General features: G+C 39.9%; 1 protein-coding gene across 1 annotated transcript in view; it reads right to left on the minus strand.

The window, feature by feature from the left end:
* Positions 1-17774, minus strand: part of LOC105836116 (chitin synthase chs-2) — a 59610-nt gene that overhangs the window by 9044 nt on the left and 32792 nt on the right. Inside the window, exon 10 of the mRNA XM_012679938.3 lies at positions 4672-4919. Within this exon, the coding sequence (XP_012535392.1) occupies positions 4672-4919 (248 nt within the window). The remainder of the gene's footprint in view (positions 1-4671; positions 4920-17774) is intronic.

The following is a 17774-nucleotide window of genomic DNA, read 5'->3' on the forward strand; positions in this document are numbered from 1 at the left end:
GATGTTAGCATCTTGCTGCGCATTTACGTCGTCCCTTGTGCTGTTATTTGCTAGCATTCGACACTGATCTTAAGTAATGCTAGCATAATGTTCGAAACGTGCAAAGAATTTTATTTCCGAATGCTAGCAAACAACAGCACAAGGGACGACATAAATGCGTAGCAAGATGCTAATATCTTTATTACATCATACTGGCTATCTGGGTAATTAGTCACTAATAAACCTTATTAATACGTCGTAAAATGATCAATTAAGTGACGTGATTAATTAGTCAAGAATATGACAAAGAAAATACGTTGTAGGATGGATAAATGACTGACGTAATTAATAAATCAAAAAATGACGTTACTATTACGTCTTAATTTGGTAACATGACGTCTGTGATCTTAAATGACAAATTATTGACGTCGTATTAACGTCACCTTGCTACCTGAGTTACCTCCATGGCGGAAGTTAGATAAACGTCCATTAAAGATCTAGTAAACTTCCATGGCTCTATTGGAGGTTTACCTCCATGGCGAAAATTAAATAGACGTCCATTAAAGCTTCAGTAAACTTCCATGGCTCCATTGGAGGTTTACCTCCATGGTAGAAGTTAGATAGACATCCATTAAGGATCCATTAAACATCCATAGTTCCATTGGATGTTTTCTTCTATGGTGGAAGTTAAATAGACGTCTATTAGGAATCCACTAAACTTCCATAGCTCTATGGAACATTTACTTCCACCCAGATAACCAAGCGAGATTAAGCATATCGGGCAAATTAATGCACTGCATGTATATTATGAACTTGCCCACAATTTGCTGTCATTGTGATTTAACGATTAACATCAGGAAAGCAAATAATCTTCATGAGTTTATAAAATTATAAGTGCATGCATTGAGGCATAATAAACTTGTCACATTGACAGCAATTGTGCATGCATGTTGACAACTTGCCGTCAGTTTGTTGAATTCTAATGTAGAATTTTATATGATGTCAGAACAACAGACAGTTTGAGGAAACACCTTGGCTTTAGTTTGATAAAATTAATAGGGAATAAGTGACAGCAAAATAACAACACGTTGCCTTTATTTGGCTATCTGGGTAGAGTACAAGGTTCGTAATCCTAAGGTCCCGGATTCAAAACCCACCAGCGACAAGTAAGAATAAAATAAAATAATATAATTTAAATTTAATTAATTAATAAAAATTTGTCCTAAATTTAGTATTCCAGGTAGCAAGCCCACGTCATTTTGACGTCCCAAAATGGTTATATCTGGTCATATGTCGTCAAAATAACCATTTTTTTACATGACCTAAAATTGACGTCATGATGTGACGTCATTTCGAAGTCATATTTCAGTCATGATCTGACGATTATTTTCCCAGACAGCACGCATCCAAAATCGGGACATAAAGACGTCATTAAGGCGTATTTTAGACACGGTCTAAAGCGGTGTCTACAATGAGATTTAAGGCGTAAGGCATAAGCATATTATATAAGCATATTATATTCAACTTTAAGAGAACTTTTTTAAGAAAACATTTAGATATCTTGGAAATGATGTCAAAATGGTAACATTTATCAGAGACGATCTACTAAGAGCGGTCTTTGAGATATCTCATTAAAGAGTTTCATTTAAGTTTCTTGAAAATGTTATCCTTATGATATCAGCTTATTGTCTCATAAAAGATATCACAATGCTATTCGATTTTTGAGCCATGCACGTCGTAGTTGACTCAGAAATCAGACAACACTATGGCTGCGTTCTGATATTCACTACCAGTACTGAAAATCTATAGTTTACATCACATATACTGTAGATTCTCAGTACTGATCAGTATATATCGAAACGCAGCCTATAACATCCTAAATCCATTTAATATTAAAAAAAATTATTATAAAGATAATGTTTTCAAAAATAACGGCTTGTCTACAATTACTGCGCACAAAAAATGCACAAAATCTAAATTCATTATGTACTGTACAAAAACAGAATAATAAATGTACTATAATTTTTCTTAGAATGTATGATCTATATAGTTAACCATCTAATTAACCATTTGAACGCTTCAAAGTATTAATGCTAAATAGATCGCAATTAATTTCCATCAAATTATTAAGGTTATAGAAAAAGATAAATTTAACAATGAAATTAATAAGTAAATAAATTAATGCTATTTATTTTTAACGTTTTGCAAAATTTAATTGCTTTTATAAAAAATAATATAATTGCGTCAGTTTATAACATATAGGTATATGTAAACAATAACAAGTACCCATACCGATGAGTCAAATTGGCGTAGCAGATAGAGTACAAGGTTCGTAATTCTAAGGTCCCGAGTTCAAACCTACCAGCGGCAAGTAAGAATAAAATAAAATAATATAATTTAAATTTAATTAATTAATAAAAATTTGTCCTAAATTTAATATGTGTTGTTGATAAAAATAATTTAAAAAAAATGAAATTTTTATTTTATTTTATTTTTCTCTAATTGCAGTTTAAAGATATCCGATTAAAAAAATCTTTTAGATATCAGTTTCATGATATCTTTCTGTTCTCAAAAAACGACGCATTGGTTAACATTCTGACATTATGTTATCTTTCAGAAGTCTCTTTATGTTATCATTTTCAGAAGCAGGATATCTTTTAGAGATCTTTTTGACAACATATTGCTCACGTCATTCCAGGACGTCAAAATACGGTACATTTCATGACGTCAGGAATTTGTGACATTCGACCGTCATTTTAATGTCATAAGGGCGTCATTTCGTGACGTCAAGAATAGTCAGTAAATGACTATTGTGGGACGTCAAAATGACGTGAGCTTGCTACCTGGGATGAACTGTTGATAAAAATAATTAAAAAAAATAAAATTTTTATTTTAAATTGTTATTTCGTTAAGGGGATGCTGGACTGCCTCTCAAACTTGATCGAGGTCGATAATGTAGAGTCATTCATGCACATCTTAATGAGATTTCGTATATGTTTTTTTTATAGATTTGGAAATTCTTTTCTAGAATTAAAGTACACATATTAATATCAATCTGTGAATTAAATTTTATATCAGGAACAAAAAAATATTTTTTCTATTACTCTACTTATCGACTTGAGTGAGTCCTAGATGCGCACAGTAATAAACGGACACAGCAGGCTGAGTGAAACGGACAGAGTAACAAACGGACACAGACCAAACGGACACAGTAATAAACGGACACAGTAACAAACGGACACAGTAACAAACCCAGTGAGAAATAGTACATCGAATCGACATCGATTCGACATCGAAATCATCATTTCGATGTCGATTCGATGTCGAATTGATGTCGAATTCATTATCGTTTCTCGCTGGGAACGGACACAGTAATAAACGGACACAGTAACAAACGGACACAGTAACCAACGGACACAGTAATAAATGCACACAGTAACAAACGGACACAGACCAAATGCGTACACTGCACATGCGCACGGACCAAATGCACACACGGAAAGTCGCAAACCCATGTGATGCAGTGAATACTTTGCACGCGCGCGCGCGCGCACACACACACACACACGGGGGGGGGGGGTGCAAGGGAGACCTTTGGCCCCCTTCCCGCACCCATTCCGTCCAAGTCGCTAACCTGTGTGGACTTTACTCTGCTCGCAATGTACATGGATTGCATTTGATCCGTGCGCATGTGCAGTGTGCGCATTTGGTCTGTGTCCGTTTGTTACTGTGTCCGTTTATTACTGTGTCCGTTTATTACTGTGTCCGTTTATTACTGTGTCCGTTTATTACTGTGTCCGTTTGTTACTGTGTCCGTTTATTACTGTGTCCGTTTATTACTGTGTCCGTTTATTACTGTGTCCGTTTGGTCTGTGTCCGTTTGTTACTGTGTCCGTTTCACTCAGCCTGCTGTGTTCGTTTATTACTGTGCGCATCTAGGACGCTCCCATCAACTTCTTCCGAATCCGCACTCACACATACATGAAATTTTCATAAACATTTTTCTCTTATACCAAAAGCTTTTTAGCTGTTCTGATTGCACATTATTATTTTTTCCTATAGTAACAACCTTGCATAACAGTTATTTTGTACGTAAAGAGTCTTTAAAACTTAGTTGTGGATGAAAGTTACGAGACGACTGCACAAAAGTATAATTTTTTAATTTTTTTTGTTTTTTAAAGAAAATTGTATCTAGCAGGGTTTGTTATTGTCTATATTTTAATTCTGGAGAAGGATTTACAATTCTATGAAATTAATTAAAAGCCAAGTAAAAAAAAAATTAGTGTTCAATCGGTAAAACAGACGACTCCAGCATCCCCTTAATATCTATAGTCATATATCTATCGAGGCTCCATGAAGCCTCTACTAATGATCCACAAAACATCCCCCAGTCATCCACCGAGGTTTCGTGAAGCCTCTATCAATAATCCACACAACGTCTAATAGACCTCTTTGACGACGTCTAATGGAGGTCTAATAGTAAGTGCGGAACTGTGGATTTCTAATGCCTCTATAATGGACGTCTAATGAACGTCCACTGGAAGTTCAAATTTCCATGGCAGACGTCTAATGGACGTCTATTTGAGGTTTCATTTCTATGTGGGTGATTATATTTAAACTTATAAAAAATCTCCGTATTTTTAATATATTGCCAAGTGTAGTTTTTAAAACAGACTTAAAATAATAACTTACCCGGGAACCTACTTGGAGAAGCAATGTACAGAGCCATCGATCCTCACCTTGGTCATATTGAATGTAATGCCTAGCTTCAGTAGACTTGGTAGCATATTTCGCCATCACATTGGGCTGCTGTAATGCTTTTGCTCTAAATAATGAAAAACAGCCAGGACTGCACAGAACACAACCGATTGTATGTTCCGTAGATTTTTGCAACCAGTGACCGATAGCGTACTCAAATTTTTGAAACCAAACCATTGGACCTATAACAACAGTAAAACGCTTCAAAGTCTAAACAAAAACAAAACAATCTCTTTACGAGACAAAAATTTTTAATGTTAAAAAATTATACCTTAGAAATTTAAGGAGGTCGTTCCTTGTAAACAGCCAAAAAAATAAGCAATTTTTTAGGAATTTTTCAAAATATTACACCAAATGTTTTGAAATTATACAGTATTATCATTCGATATTTATAATGTATAAAAAATTTTTTATTCCGAAATAATTGATATATATATATCAATACATATTGCTTTCAATAGAAAGGGCATCCGGATACATGCCGCGTTCTGGTATAGCGTTGCGCCGACGTTTCACAAATGTTGCAATTTGCATCATCAGGGCTAGGAGCTCCGATACTGCAAGGGAACCTCGCAAACTCGAAAATTCAGATTTTAATGAAACTTGGCATAAATGTAGAGGGGATAAATACATGAATTTAGAAATTTTTAGTAGAGGCAAAAACGGTTTAAAGGGGTGAAACCATCATTCAAAGGTTGAGACATTTTTGCGTTTTCTCGATATATCTCGTAAACTAAACAAAATATAAAAAAATGTTTTATACAAAAGTTTTACAATAAAAGTACTTCTATTTAACTACAATAATAAAATTTTGAAAAAAAAATTGTTAAAAAAATTTTTTTAATTTTTTTAAAATTTTATTAATGTAGTTAGATAGAAATATTTTTGCCATAAAACTTTTGTATAAAACATTTTTTGATATCTTCAATACTTTTCAAGATATATCAAAAAAAGCAAAAATCTGCTCTACATCAGGAGCAGTTTCATTTTTTAGATTGCTTTTGATCGGCACTTGAAAATTTATAAATTTATCTGTTTACTTAATTACATGTTCTTTTTTTCGTGAATGGGAAAAATGCATTGTGTATCTCTCATGGTTGGTCCATGGGAGTATATGGGATACATTAAAAAACCCACTGCTTGGACAAAAACACGAAGGGACAACATACTGTCACCGGAAACAACTGGGACTATTTCGGGAACCTAATTACATGTGTGTTTCATCTAAAGTTATATAAAAAAAAAACGTTTTTATTTAATCACGTTAATAAAACAATATTAGCATTTTAAGACATTACTTAAGACGATCTTAAAATAAGATTCGACTATGAATACCAACTTAAGAATTCAATAGATTTCTTGAACAAAATCACTAAAATCAAAACAAAATTTAATGATATTCTTGTAAGTTTTGATATATTATAGTCTCATTGTTCACAAATGTTCCAGTCCAGGACATTTTGAACATTATTAGGAAATCCGACAGAAGTTCCATGAATCTCCTTCCATTAATAGAACCCTGTTTAACGTCAACTTACTTTCAGTTCCAAGGAGAATTCTTTGAACAAACTTCTGGAGCAGCAATGGGCTTTCTCATCTCACCCATCATCGCAAATATTTTTATGGAACATTTTGAAAATCAAATTCTAAAAAACGCACCTTTTAAACCATCTATGTGGTTCCAATATGTTGATGACGGGACTGTCCCGATTGCGCATATAAGCGATTGGACACAGTCCCGATTGGACACGCACTCGATTGGACACAGATCCGATTGGACACGGACTCGACTGGACACGGTCTCGATTGCACACCGTCCCGATCGGACACAGTCGGGATTGGACACGGACCCAAATGGACACGGACCCGATTGCACACCGACCCAATTGCACACGGACCTGATTGCGCACCGACCCGTTTGCACACAACCCGTTTGCACATGGACCCAATTGCACACGGACCCGATTGCACACAAATCCGATTGCACACGGACCCGATTGCGCATCGACCCGTTTGCACACGGACTCGATTGCACACGGATCCGATTGCGTACCGATCCATTTACACACGGACCTGATTGCACACGATACGATTCCGCATTGCAGATGGTACATGAATTAACGACTTGGACGGGGTGGGTGCGAGAAAGGAGGGGCGTAGCCCGCCTTGTGTGTGTGTGTGTGTGTGTGTGTGGTTTGCGACTATAAAATATGTATAAGAAAGAAAAATATAAAAATATTTTGTACGTATTTTGTTGCGCCTTGCGGTACAACAAAATATTTTTGCCGTACCTTGCGGTGCGACAAAAGATTTTTTGGGATTCGTTGTCGCCCAAGGAGTTAGAACTCGCGGAAAGAGGCGGTTTTGTAGGCAGGGTCCTCAAATCACTCACTCACTGATTTTAATTTAAACTGATATAAGATTTATTTCTGTGTTGTACACTGGTTGCGGTCGGCGAAGGTGCCGCGTCGTGTTACAATAGATTAGATACGACGCGTGACTCGGAGCTACCGCGTCGTCTCGTTGCTCGCTTGCTAGCGGCTAAGTCCCGAACTCTTAATGCACTTGTACGGGCCGTACGTATCGGCTTGATTTCTGATTACTGATCCCGCTGGCCGCTGTTCGGCAGCGGCTTAAATAGTGTCGCGGATTTAATTATTAGTGGGGGCATCGGGCCCTCCGTATGACCATATATGGTCATTCCCGCGCGCATCCGGCGCGCGGGAAATATTTGCGAGTTTAGCAACAATTGCCAAAATGCAGGTATGCATTTCCGGTGGCATGATTGTTGCTAAGCTGGCTTCGCTACTTCGTTAAGGTGGCTGGTGCGTTGCCCAGTGCGATGACCGGCCGGCAGCGCACGAGGCATGTGTCACCTGACACCTTATGATAGCGAGCCTTTCTCGGCGAGCTATCTTATTATTTTAATATTTTATTTCCTTTATTTTATAATATGTATTTATTGGTTGTGAGTGTTTCGCTCACAACATCCCTCCCCCGTAAAAAAAACAAAAACGGAGGTACGAAGTTTTTGTATATTTAATTAAAAACGCGTGCTACTGCTACGCTTTAAAATAGATCTGGGAATTGTATATTCCGAATCTATGTCTAGTGTGACTCGCTTCTCATGGCTGTTTCTCTTTTTCTTTTTTATTACAATAACAGTTATTATTATTGCTAGTATTATTACAATCACTGTTCCGCTAGTAGCCGTTGGATAGATAAAATGTGGTGATTGAAAAATTGTATTTTGTTGTTCGTTCAATCTTTTGTCCATTTCTATAATTTGTTTGTTTAAGTCCTCTAACTTTGAGGAATGTAGGACAATGTTTTGTAATTCTATCGGTTTCACTGCATTTATGCTTAGCTTTGCTTCGTTCTTTAGTATAGAAATATTGTATTGTGGTAAAAATGTTTCTATTTCTGTACTGTGTGATAACTTAGGAGACTTTATTATCGTGTCTTCCGTCATTAATTTGCAGTTGTTCTTCAATATTATTTTACCCGTTTTTTCAATCACTTCCTTTATCTGTCCGTGGTCTTTACAATAAAATGTTACAGTTTGTTTTTCCTGTACGGAATATAGCCATGAGTGCGAGTCGCCTAAGGCTATCCAAAAACTATGGTTAGACGCTATGTTTATAATGTTACAATTTTCGTGATATTTATCGGTTTCTAAAAACGTTTTGACTTCACACACGGAGTGTGGATTAATCCTGTTCGCAGGATAATTTCGCTCGCATAGGTAATCTTTATTTATCTTCATACAATTTTGTAAATCGTTGCGCGGTAAGGTTATATACGTGTGCTGATCCCCGTCTATCGCTATGGTCGGATACCTGATGTCTATTTTTATTTATTTATTATTATTTCTACTTCCTGCGTTAGCATGTGTGCATGAATGTGTGTATATATTATTTTATACTCTCTCTCTCTTTTGTTTTTATTTTCGCATTATCCCTCAATAAACGGTTTAATGCGATTTACGTGTACGCGAACTGTCCGTCTTCCCCTTTTTACCGTATAATTAACATGCGAATGTCTTTCGGTAACTGTATAGGGTCCGGTCCATTGCGCGTCTAATTTTTTAGAACGTCCTCGGCGAAGCGTTTCGTCGAAGAGTAGAATTTTATCGCCAATTTTATAATTAGTTTCCTTCACGGATCGATCGTAATAATCTTTCGATTTTTGCTTTTCATCTCTTATATTATCTTTGGCGATACTATTAGTGGCACGTAGTCTCTCCCGTAACTCGAGCGCATAGTCATCGTAGCTGTACGTCCTTTTAGGCGGCTTGGCTAGCGCTGTAGGTAATTCGGGGGGATGCCCGTAAATTAATTCGAAGGGAGTATACCCTGTTGCGGTGTGGGGGGTGGTATTATAGGTGTAGTTAGCATACGGAATCCACTCGTCCCAGTCCGTCTGATCTTTATTAATGAAATGCCTTAGATACTCGGCTAAGGTTCGATGCGATCGCTCTAATACGCCGTTGCTTTCAGGGTGATAAGCAGTCGTCTGTATCTTCTTAATTTTAAGCAGCTTGCAAGTATTCTTAAATACTTCGCTCATAAAATTAGTTCCCTGATCCGTTAAAATGCATTCTGGAATTCCATATTCTAAAACGATTTTCGTCACGAATGCCTTACTTACGGTATTCGCTTCTTGGTTAGGAAGGGGCATAGCCTTACTAAATTTTGTTAGGTGGTCCTGAAATGTCAGCAGGTACCGATTTTCGTTATTTGTTATGGTTAACGGTCCGACGATATCCAGCGCGCACTTTTCAAAGGGTCTGCTTGGTGTATCGGTGATAACTAGCGGTGCTTTAATTCTGCGAGAGAGTTTGTTCTTCTGGCAGAGTTCGCATTTCTTTATGTATCTCTCTACGTCGGCTGTTAATCCATGCCAGTTGTGTTTCAGGCGTATTCGTCTTATCGTTCGCTCAATTCCCTGATGTCCTCCTGTCGGGGCATCGTGGTATTCATATAGAATCTGTTTCTTTTCTTCCTCAGTATACTCCTGTATACTTTCATTATTTTTTATCGGCGTGTTTACTTGTGTGTGTACAGTGTCTTCTTCGAGCGCGAGGATCTTATCCGAGTCTTCCGTAACGCGAGCCTCCCGCTTCACGTTTCGACTCAGCGCGTCGGCGTTCGCGTTCGCTCGACCGGCCTTGTGTATGATCTCATAGTCATACTCTTCTAATTTTAATCGCCATCGAATTAGTCGCGATCCGGGGTCATTTACGCTAAATAACCATGTAAGTGGCTTATGATCTGTCACTATTTTAAATTTTACGCCGTACACATATGGGCGGAAATGCTTAACAGCCCATACGATTGCTAGCAGCTCCTTTTCGGTAGTGCTATAATTTTGCTCCGCGCGATTTAACACTCGGCTTGCGTAAGCAATAGGTCGGTCGCTACCTACCGGTCCCTGTGACAGGACTGCTCCGATTGCATAGTCGGAAGCATCCGTGGTCACGTTGAATTCCTGGGTGAAATCCGGATATTGTAGCACAGGTGCCGTCATCAATTTTTCTTTCAATGTATCGAACGCTATCTGCTGTTCGGTAGTCCAGACGAACTTTTCAGTTTTCTTTGTTAGCTTCGTCATTGGCTTAGCAATTTTAGAAAAGTCGCTGATGAATTTCCGATAATAACCTGCAAGTCCGATAAAGGATTGAATATCCTTGACTTTGCGTGGTTCTGGAAAATCTTTGATTGCCTGTAATTTTCCGGGATCGGGTGCTATCCCGTCCTCTGAAATAATATGGCCGAGGTAATTCACCTCTTTTCGAAGGAACTCGCACTTGTCGGGTTGTAGCTTCAGATTAGCTTCCCGTAGGCGTAATAGCACTTCTTCTAAGCGCTTGTTATGTTCCTTTAGACTTGATCCGTATATGACAATGTCGTCTAAATACACGAGGCATCTAAGTCCTTGCATTCCAGTAAGCACAGAATTCATTAGCCTCTGGAATGTGGCTGGCGCATTTTTAAGTCCGAACGGCATCCGGTTGTACTCGTAGTGTCCATACGGTGTCGAGAATGCGGTTTTCGGCTTATCATGCTCAGCCATGGGTATCTGGTGGTACCCCGACGCTAGATCTAGCGTCGTGAAATATTTGGCATTTCCTAACTGGTCTAATATTTCATCAATATTCGGCAGTGGAAATGAGTCGCCAATAGTTAAGTCATTCAACTTTCGAAAGTCAATCACTATTCGAAGTCGTGATTTTCCAGTCGAGTCAGCTTTCTTCGGCACAACTAACAAAGGTGCGTTCCACTGGCTCGTACTAGAGCGGATAATGCTATTTTTCAGCATTTCCTTTATTTGTGTACTCACTTCCTCCTTATGTTTGGCGGGGAGGCGATACGGTCGCACGTTCACAGGCGCGGCGTCGGCTCGCGTGCTGATCTCGTGTTTCACCGTCGAGGTACACGTCAGAGGTTCTCCGTTTAAATGAAATATATCCTGATATTCATTGCATATCCGATTGAGTGCCTTTCGTTCCTCTGGATTGAGATGCTGCGTGCGTAATAGTTGTCATATGCGTTCTCCGCGGGGAAGCTTTGTCTCGCATTCCGTTTCGGAGGTCACGACATAGACTTGTTGCATGACATCTTCTTCGATATCTTCCACGGTAACGATCGGTGTGGTGATTTCCACTGGTCTATCCGTGGTGTTAATTATGCTTATAGGGCACATAAAATTTTTCGGCTCTACCATGCATCTGCCAATGTAGATGCCGGGCGAAGTTTCTTTGGCTCGGATTACCCCGGTTTTATTTCGGTTCGTTACTGCACGAACGATGGTTTCGCTGCGCGGTTTTAAAATAATCTTATTATATGGTTTAAGTCGCAGGGTGACGTCTTCTATGGTCACTGTCTTATTTTTGTAGTCGCATGATACATGCTGTTTGCGCAGGAAATCGAGGCCGATTATCCCTTCGTATTCCATAGGGAAATCGTCTCTCACCACGTATATGGCGTGTTTAATTTCTCGCTCGCCTATCGTGATAGTGGCTTGCATCTTTCCTATAGTATGCACTCGGTGGCCAGTTATTCCTACCAGTGATACTTCTTCGGGATAAATTCGTGTTTTTCCCTTTAGGTTTTTTACCTTTATTAATGATATCGTCGCGCCTGAATCGAACAACATGTCGATTTTACCAGCGCGTGTTTCTTTGATTGGGAGCGTAATTAGGTCAAGACCGTCGCATCGTGTGCCGTCTCGTCTTACGTGCGTCACTTGATACGCTCGAGCGCGCGTACTCTGTGTGCGGCTCGTCGCTCCTTCTTCCTCGCTACTGTGCTCGGAGTCAGAGTTTCTTTTTTGCGTTATCGCTTTCTTTCTCGCTCCCGTTATCTCGGTGCTTTGCATTTTTCCTTGCGCGTTCGGTACCTTTGCTTTAGGCCGTCCGTGTAGATTCCAACACTCGTTGCGAGTGTGTCCGCGTTTTTTGCAATAGTTGCAAAGCTTGTCGATTGCATTTATACGTTTGTCTGGTTGCGGCAGGGCGTATCTATTACTGCTCCTGTTATTCCGGCAATCCTTACTGTAATGGCCATACTTGCCGCAATTTCGGCAACGGGCATCGGACTTGTCGTAATGCCTCGGCGAGTCGGGTGTCCGTCTCGTGTTACTCACGGCGGGACCCTTGATTCTTTCCTCTGCGCTTGCGGCTGCTATCGCGTCCTGTAGCGTAACGTATCCGCGCGATCGGACTACTGCCTTTGTATCTTCGCGTAGCCCTATTTGATAGTTTTCCAATGCTTGCTGCTGCAGCATTTCTAAAATGATGCGCTTATGTTCGGCCGTGTATTGGTGTCGGCCTTCGATCATCGACTCGTACAGGTCTATCGTGAGCTTATCTGTACGCAGTCCGTAGGCTCGAGCGCTTTCTCCTGGCTTTTGCTTCAGGGTATTGAAGTCGAGCTGTAAATGTGTTGTGCTTCGTTTACTCGCATAGCACGATTCTAATTCCGTTCTTAATTGCACGAAATCGCTTATCCGTCGTGTCTGAAAATCTAACATAGCGCGTCCCTTCAGTTTGGTACACAATATCGCGCCTAGTAAGGACACTTCATCCGACGGATCTATGTTCTCGATCGCGTAAGTCATGGCGCTCAAAAACTCCTGTAATTTACTCGCGTTGCCGTCGAACTCGGGTATCATTCCGCGAGCTTCTTTTAATGATAATATTCCGCGACCTCTCTGTCGGCGCACGTCGTCGTCCGGGTACTCGAACGCGGTTTCTCGCCGGCTATATCGCGTTTGTCGAGGCGCGTGCGGACGTAGTGTTCGCGAATTTGTTTCTCGCACCTCGTTGACTTCGTTGGTCAGTCTCCGGACCTCGTGCATCATTGCACGTAAGGCTTCTCGTATTTCCTGCACATCGTCTCTTTGCGTGGCAGTGCGGGCAAGTCGTGATGCATTAGCACTTAGTTCGTGGTGCAGATTCTGTAATTCCTGTTCTGCACCGGCGATGAATTGTTGGGTCTCTGCTTGATCGTCGTTAGGCATCGCGTCCGTTTGAAAAAAGTCAGCTGGGTCGAAAATGTCGGACTCGTATGACGTAAGTGAGAACTCGCCTCGTGACGAAACGCGACTAGGGGTGCGACTCTCGTACGGTCGTGTTCGTCGTTCTACACGGTGTTGCCGTGTCGCGTTGAATTCGCCTTGAAACAAACTCGCGTCGAGGTTCGCGAATGGGAATTCTCGTTCGCGGATGACGTTTTCCGGTAACTCGCTATCTAGTTCTCTACGGACTCTATCGCGTGCTTCTATGACGGCTTGTTCGCAGTATTCGATAGCTCGAGTGGCTTGCTCGCTATGCAACCACGAGTCGTTTGCTATAGCAGCGTCGTTGTCTTTCGACATTCACGCCTATTCTACGCTTACGATAATCGTTATGTGATTACCGGGGGATCAACACGTTTTTACTATTAATAGGGCTTATCGCTTTGCCCTTCGTATTTCGCTTTATACAATATTATTTCGACTTACAGTAACGCTGCGCTTCGCTTCATGTTGTCAGCTGTGTATTGCGGTAGGTCGGTACTCCGGTGTCGCTGATTACGCTGCGTTGAGTGTTGAGCCGTGGCTGAGTTCTGCTCGGCGGGCTCGTCCAGTCAGCTGGTCCTCGAGGTCGTTCAGCTGCTCTCGGCTCGTGACGTCGGTCCCTTGGCCTTGTAGGTAGTTCCTCGTTGGAGTTGTTTGCCTTCCTTCCTGGCAGTTAATCTATCCCACCGCTGCCACCAATTTTGTTGCGCCTTGCGGTACAACAAAATATTTTTGCCGTACCTTGCGGTGCGACAAAAGATTTTTTGGGATTCGTTGTCGCCCAAGGAGTTAGAACTCGCGGAAAGAGGCGGTTTTGTAGGCAGGGTCCTCAAATCACTCACTCACTGATTTTAATTTAAACTGATATAAGATTTATTTCTGTGTTGTACACTGGTTGCGGTCGGCGAAGGTGCCGCGTCGTGTTACAATAGATTAGATACGACGCGTGACTCGGAGCTACCGCGTCGTCTCGTTGCTCGCTTGCTAGCGGCTAAGTCCCGAACTCTTAATGCACTTGTACGGGCCGTACGTATCGGCTTGATTTCTGATTACTGATCCCGCTGGCCGCTGTTCGGCAGCGGCTTAAATAGTGTCGCGGATTTAATTATTAGTGGGGGCATCGGGCCCTCCGTATGACCATATATGGTCATTCCCGCGCGCATCCGGCGCGCGGGAAATATTTGCGAGTTTAGCAACAATTGCCAAAATGCAGGTATGCATTTCCGGTGGCATGATTGTTGCTAAGCTGGCTTCGCTACTTCGTTAAGGTGGCTGGTGCGTTGCCCAGTGCGATGACCGGCCGGCAGCGCACGAGGCATGTGTCACCTGACACCTTATGATAGCGAGCCTTTCTCGGCGAGCTATCTTATTATTTTAATATTTTATTTCCTTTATTTTATAATATGTATTTATTGGTTGTGAGTGTTTCGCTCACAACAATTTTTATGTTTGAGGTTGCCAGGTATAAAAAAATTATTATAAATATTTATGAAAATATTAAAAATAAATATTTGTGCTATTATAATCCAAAAATATAACAAATATTTCAAATTTATGTACCACAAATATTTTTCAGTACATTTAAAAAATATATTTTATATAATGTTAATAATAATTTTTGAATTATTTCTAAATAATTTATAAAAAATAAATATAACTTTTAAAAAATATTTTTCAAAAATAAATTCGTAAAATATTTATAAAAATTTATGCTAAATTTTCTGTGCTATCTAAATTGTTTTTGCATTATTCTGCGATGCGGAATCGTATCGTGTGCAATCGCGTCCGTGTGTCAACGGGTCGGTGCGTAATCGAGTCCGTGTGCAATCGGGTCCGTGTGCAAACGGATCATGTGCAAACGGGTCGGTACGCAATCGGGTCTGTGCGCAATCGGGTCCGTGTGCAAACGGATCGGTGCGCAATCGAGTCTATGTGCAATCGGGTCTGTGTGCAATCGGGTTTGTCTCCAATCGGGTCCGTGTCCAATCGGGTCTGTGTCTAATCGAGTCCGTGTCCAATCGGGACTGTGTCCGATCGAGACGGTGTGCAATCGAGTCCGTGTCCAATCGGGTCTGTGTCCAATCGAGTCCGTGTCCAAACGAGACTGTGTCCAATCGGGAAATACTACCGTGTCCAATCGCTTATGTGCGCAATCGGGCCTCACTTGTTGATAACACTTTTGTGATTTGGAGCCATGGCAGAAATACCCTTTCTCAATTTCTTGCCTTTCTCAACTCTAAGCATCCTAACATTCAGTTTACAATAAAAGTAGAACAAAACAACCAAATCCCTTTTCCAGATGTGTTGGTTAGAAAAAACGGAGATGGTACTTTAAGTCATCAGGTTTATCGAAAACCAACACACACAGATCAATATCTTTATACCATCTCTCACCATCATTGTTCGCAAAACAATTCAGTCATTAGTTCACATGATATATACCCAGGTAGCAAGCCCACGTCATTTTGACGTCCCAAAATGGTCATATCTGGTCATATGTCGTCAAAATGACCATTTTTTTTACATGACCTAAAATTGACGTCATGATAACGTCATTTCGAAGTCATATTTCAGTCATGATCTGACGATTATTTTCCCAGACAGCACACATCCAAAATCGGGACATAAACACGTCATTAAGAGGTATTTTAGACACGGTCTAAAGCGGTGTCTATACAATGAGATTTAAGGCGTAAGGCATAAGCATATTATATAAGCATATTATATTCAAATTTAAGAGAACTTATTTAAGAAAACATTTAGATATCTTGGAAATAATTTCAAAATAGTCAAATTAACCATTTGAACGCTTCAAAGTCTTAGTGCTAAATAGATCGTAATTTCCATCAAATTATAAAGGTTATGGAAAAAGTTAAATTTAACAATGAAATTAATAAGTAAACAAGTTAATGCTATTTATTTTTAATATGTTTTGCAAAATTTAATTGCTTTTATAAAAAATAATATAATTGCGACAGTTTATAACATATAGGTATATGTAGCAATAACAAGTATAACCCATATCGATGATTCAAACTGGCGTAGCAGATACAAGGTTTGTAATCCTAAGGTCCCGGGTTCAAAACCTACCAGCGGCAAGTAAGAATAAAATAAAATAATATAATTTAAATTTAATTAATTAATAAAAATTTGTCCCAAATTTAGTACGTACTGTTGATAAGAATAATTTAAAAAAATGAAATTTTTATTTTATTTTTTAATCTCTAGTTGCATTTTAAAGATATCCGATTTAATAAATCTTTTAGATATTAGTTTCATGATATCTTTCTGTTCTCAAAAAACGACGCATTGGTTAACATTCTGACATTATATGTTATCTTTTAGAAGTCTGTTTATGTTATCATTTTCAGAAACAGAATATCTTTTAGAGATCTTTTTGACAACATATTGTTCACGTCATTCTATGACGTCAAAATACGGTACATTTCATGACGTCAGGAATTTGTGACATTCGACCGTCATTTTAACGTCATAAGGGCGTCATTTCGTGACGTCAATAATCAGTAAATGACCATTTTGGGACGTCAAAATGACGTGAGCTTGCTACCTGGGTAGAGCCCTTAAAATTTCTGAACCAACTTCTTTGAATAGGGAATTAGAACATCTTAATTAAGTTCTAATAAAAAATGGATATAGTGTAGTAGAAACATCAGGCAAACAGTCCAAAAATTGAAGAACAAAATTTTCAGTCTCAACAACATTGGGACGCCGAATGGAGAGGAAAAAAAAGAAAAAGAGGAAAACAAGATGGCTTTCCTTCCGTATCTTCAAGGTATGACAGTACGCATCAGCAAAATTTTGCGTAGCACAATCGAGTGAATCCCAGATGCACACAGTAATAAACGGACACAGCAGGCTGAGTGAAACGGACACAAACCAAATGCGCACAGACCAAATGCGCACGGATCAAATGCGCACGGACCAAATGCGCACGGACCAAATGCGCACAGTCGCAAACTTATGTGGTGCAGAGAATGCTTTGCACGCACACACACACACAGACACACACACACACACGGGGAGGCCTCGCCCCTCCCTTCCGCACCCACCCTGTTGGTAGAGGTGCCCGAAAAGCAGCTTGTATTAATGGAGGGGTCATTGCTATATGCCGAAATCCGCGCGGGGAAAATCGACAGAGACATAAATATATTCTCATATATTCTGTCTCTGTTGGACATCCCCACTCCGTTTTCTAGAAGGAAAGAAGCGCACATACAAGCGATACGACAGGTACAAGCCTATCTACTTCGTGCCTACTTGGGCCTCGGGCTATTACAATTAGTACAAAAAAATTTTACATACAAAAGTAATACTGTACATTCATTGATTGGCATGCATCTTTTAGATTCTAAATTATGTACTACTTAATGAATACAGTGTTATCTTTGTAAGCAATTTTTTTTTCGTACGAGTTTGACAATCGGGCCTCAGATTGTATAGTTACAAACCTGTTC

Source organism: Monomorium pharaonis, chromosome 5 (assembly GCF_013373865.1).
Source record: "Monomorium pharaonis isolate MP-MQ-018 chromosome 5, ASM1337386v2, whole genome shotgun sequence".
In the NCBI taxonomy this organism is placed as follows: Eukaryota; Metazoa; Arthropoda; class Insecta; order Hymenoptera; family Formicidae; genus Monomorium; species Monomorium pharaonis.